Raw genomic sequence first — 379 nt, 5'->3', positions numbered from 1 at the left:
TCTTTCTGAAGGACATCACTACTACACTTATCAAGCTCCAGAAGCTGGCCATGTGGACGTGCCATGTGGCAGGAGGGAAGCAAGTGCAACACTGGCTGGAAGAAGACACGACAGCGAGACACATTTACCTCATAGATTGGGAGCGTATCTGAATTCCAGGCATTGATTCTGGCCTCGTTGACATCCACAACAGTAACTCTGATATTGGGACACATCTGTGCAATAACACTACAGGTTGGCCCACCAACATAACCAGCACCAATGCAGCAAATCTTCTTAATTTCAAACATGACTCTAACGCTCTAGTATGGGGGGGAAGGAGAACCAAGAGTTATAAATGAAAACACTGCCAACAATTCAAGGAAATACGAGAATTAAT

The 379-nt window shown here is 44.9% G+C and overlaps 1 protein-coding gene across 1 annotated transcript in view; it reads right to left on the bottom strand.

Annotated features, from left to right (window-relative positions):
- The window catches only part of UGDH (UDP-glucose 6-dehydrogenase), a gene marked incomplete at its 3' end in the record, with an annotated part of 10,604 nt that extends 10,314 nt beyond the window's left edge, over positions 1 to 290 (bottom strand). Inside the window, exon 1 of the mRNA XM_010168646.1 lies at positions 129 to 290. Coding sequence (XP_010166948.1) covers positions 129 to 290 — 162 coding nt within the window. The remainder of the gene's footprint in view (positions 1 to 128) is intronic.
- Between the last annotated feature and the right edge of the window lie 89 nt (positions 291 to 379).

The sequence above is a fragment of the Antrostomus carolinensis genome, unplaced genomic scaffold (assembly GCF_000700745.2).
Source record: "Antrostomus carolinensis isolate BGI_N321 unplaced genomic scaffold, ASM70074v2 scaffold33635, whole genome shotgun sequence".
NCBI classification, from domain to species: Eukaryota; Metazoa; Chordata; class Aves; order Caprimulgiformes; family Caprimulgidae; genus Antrostomus; species Antrostomus carolinensis.
This window is presented reverse-complemented; position numbering and strand designations above follow the sequence as displayed.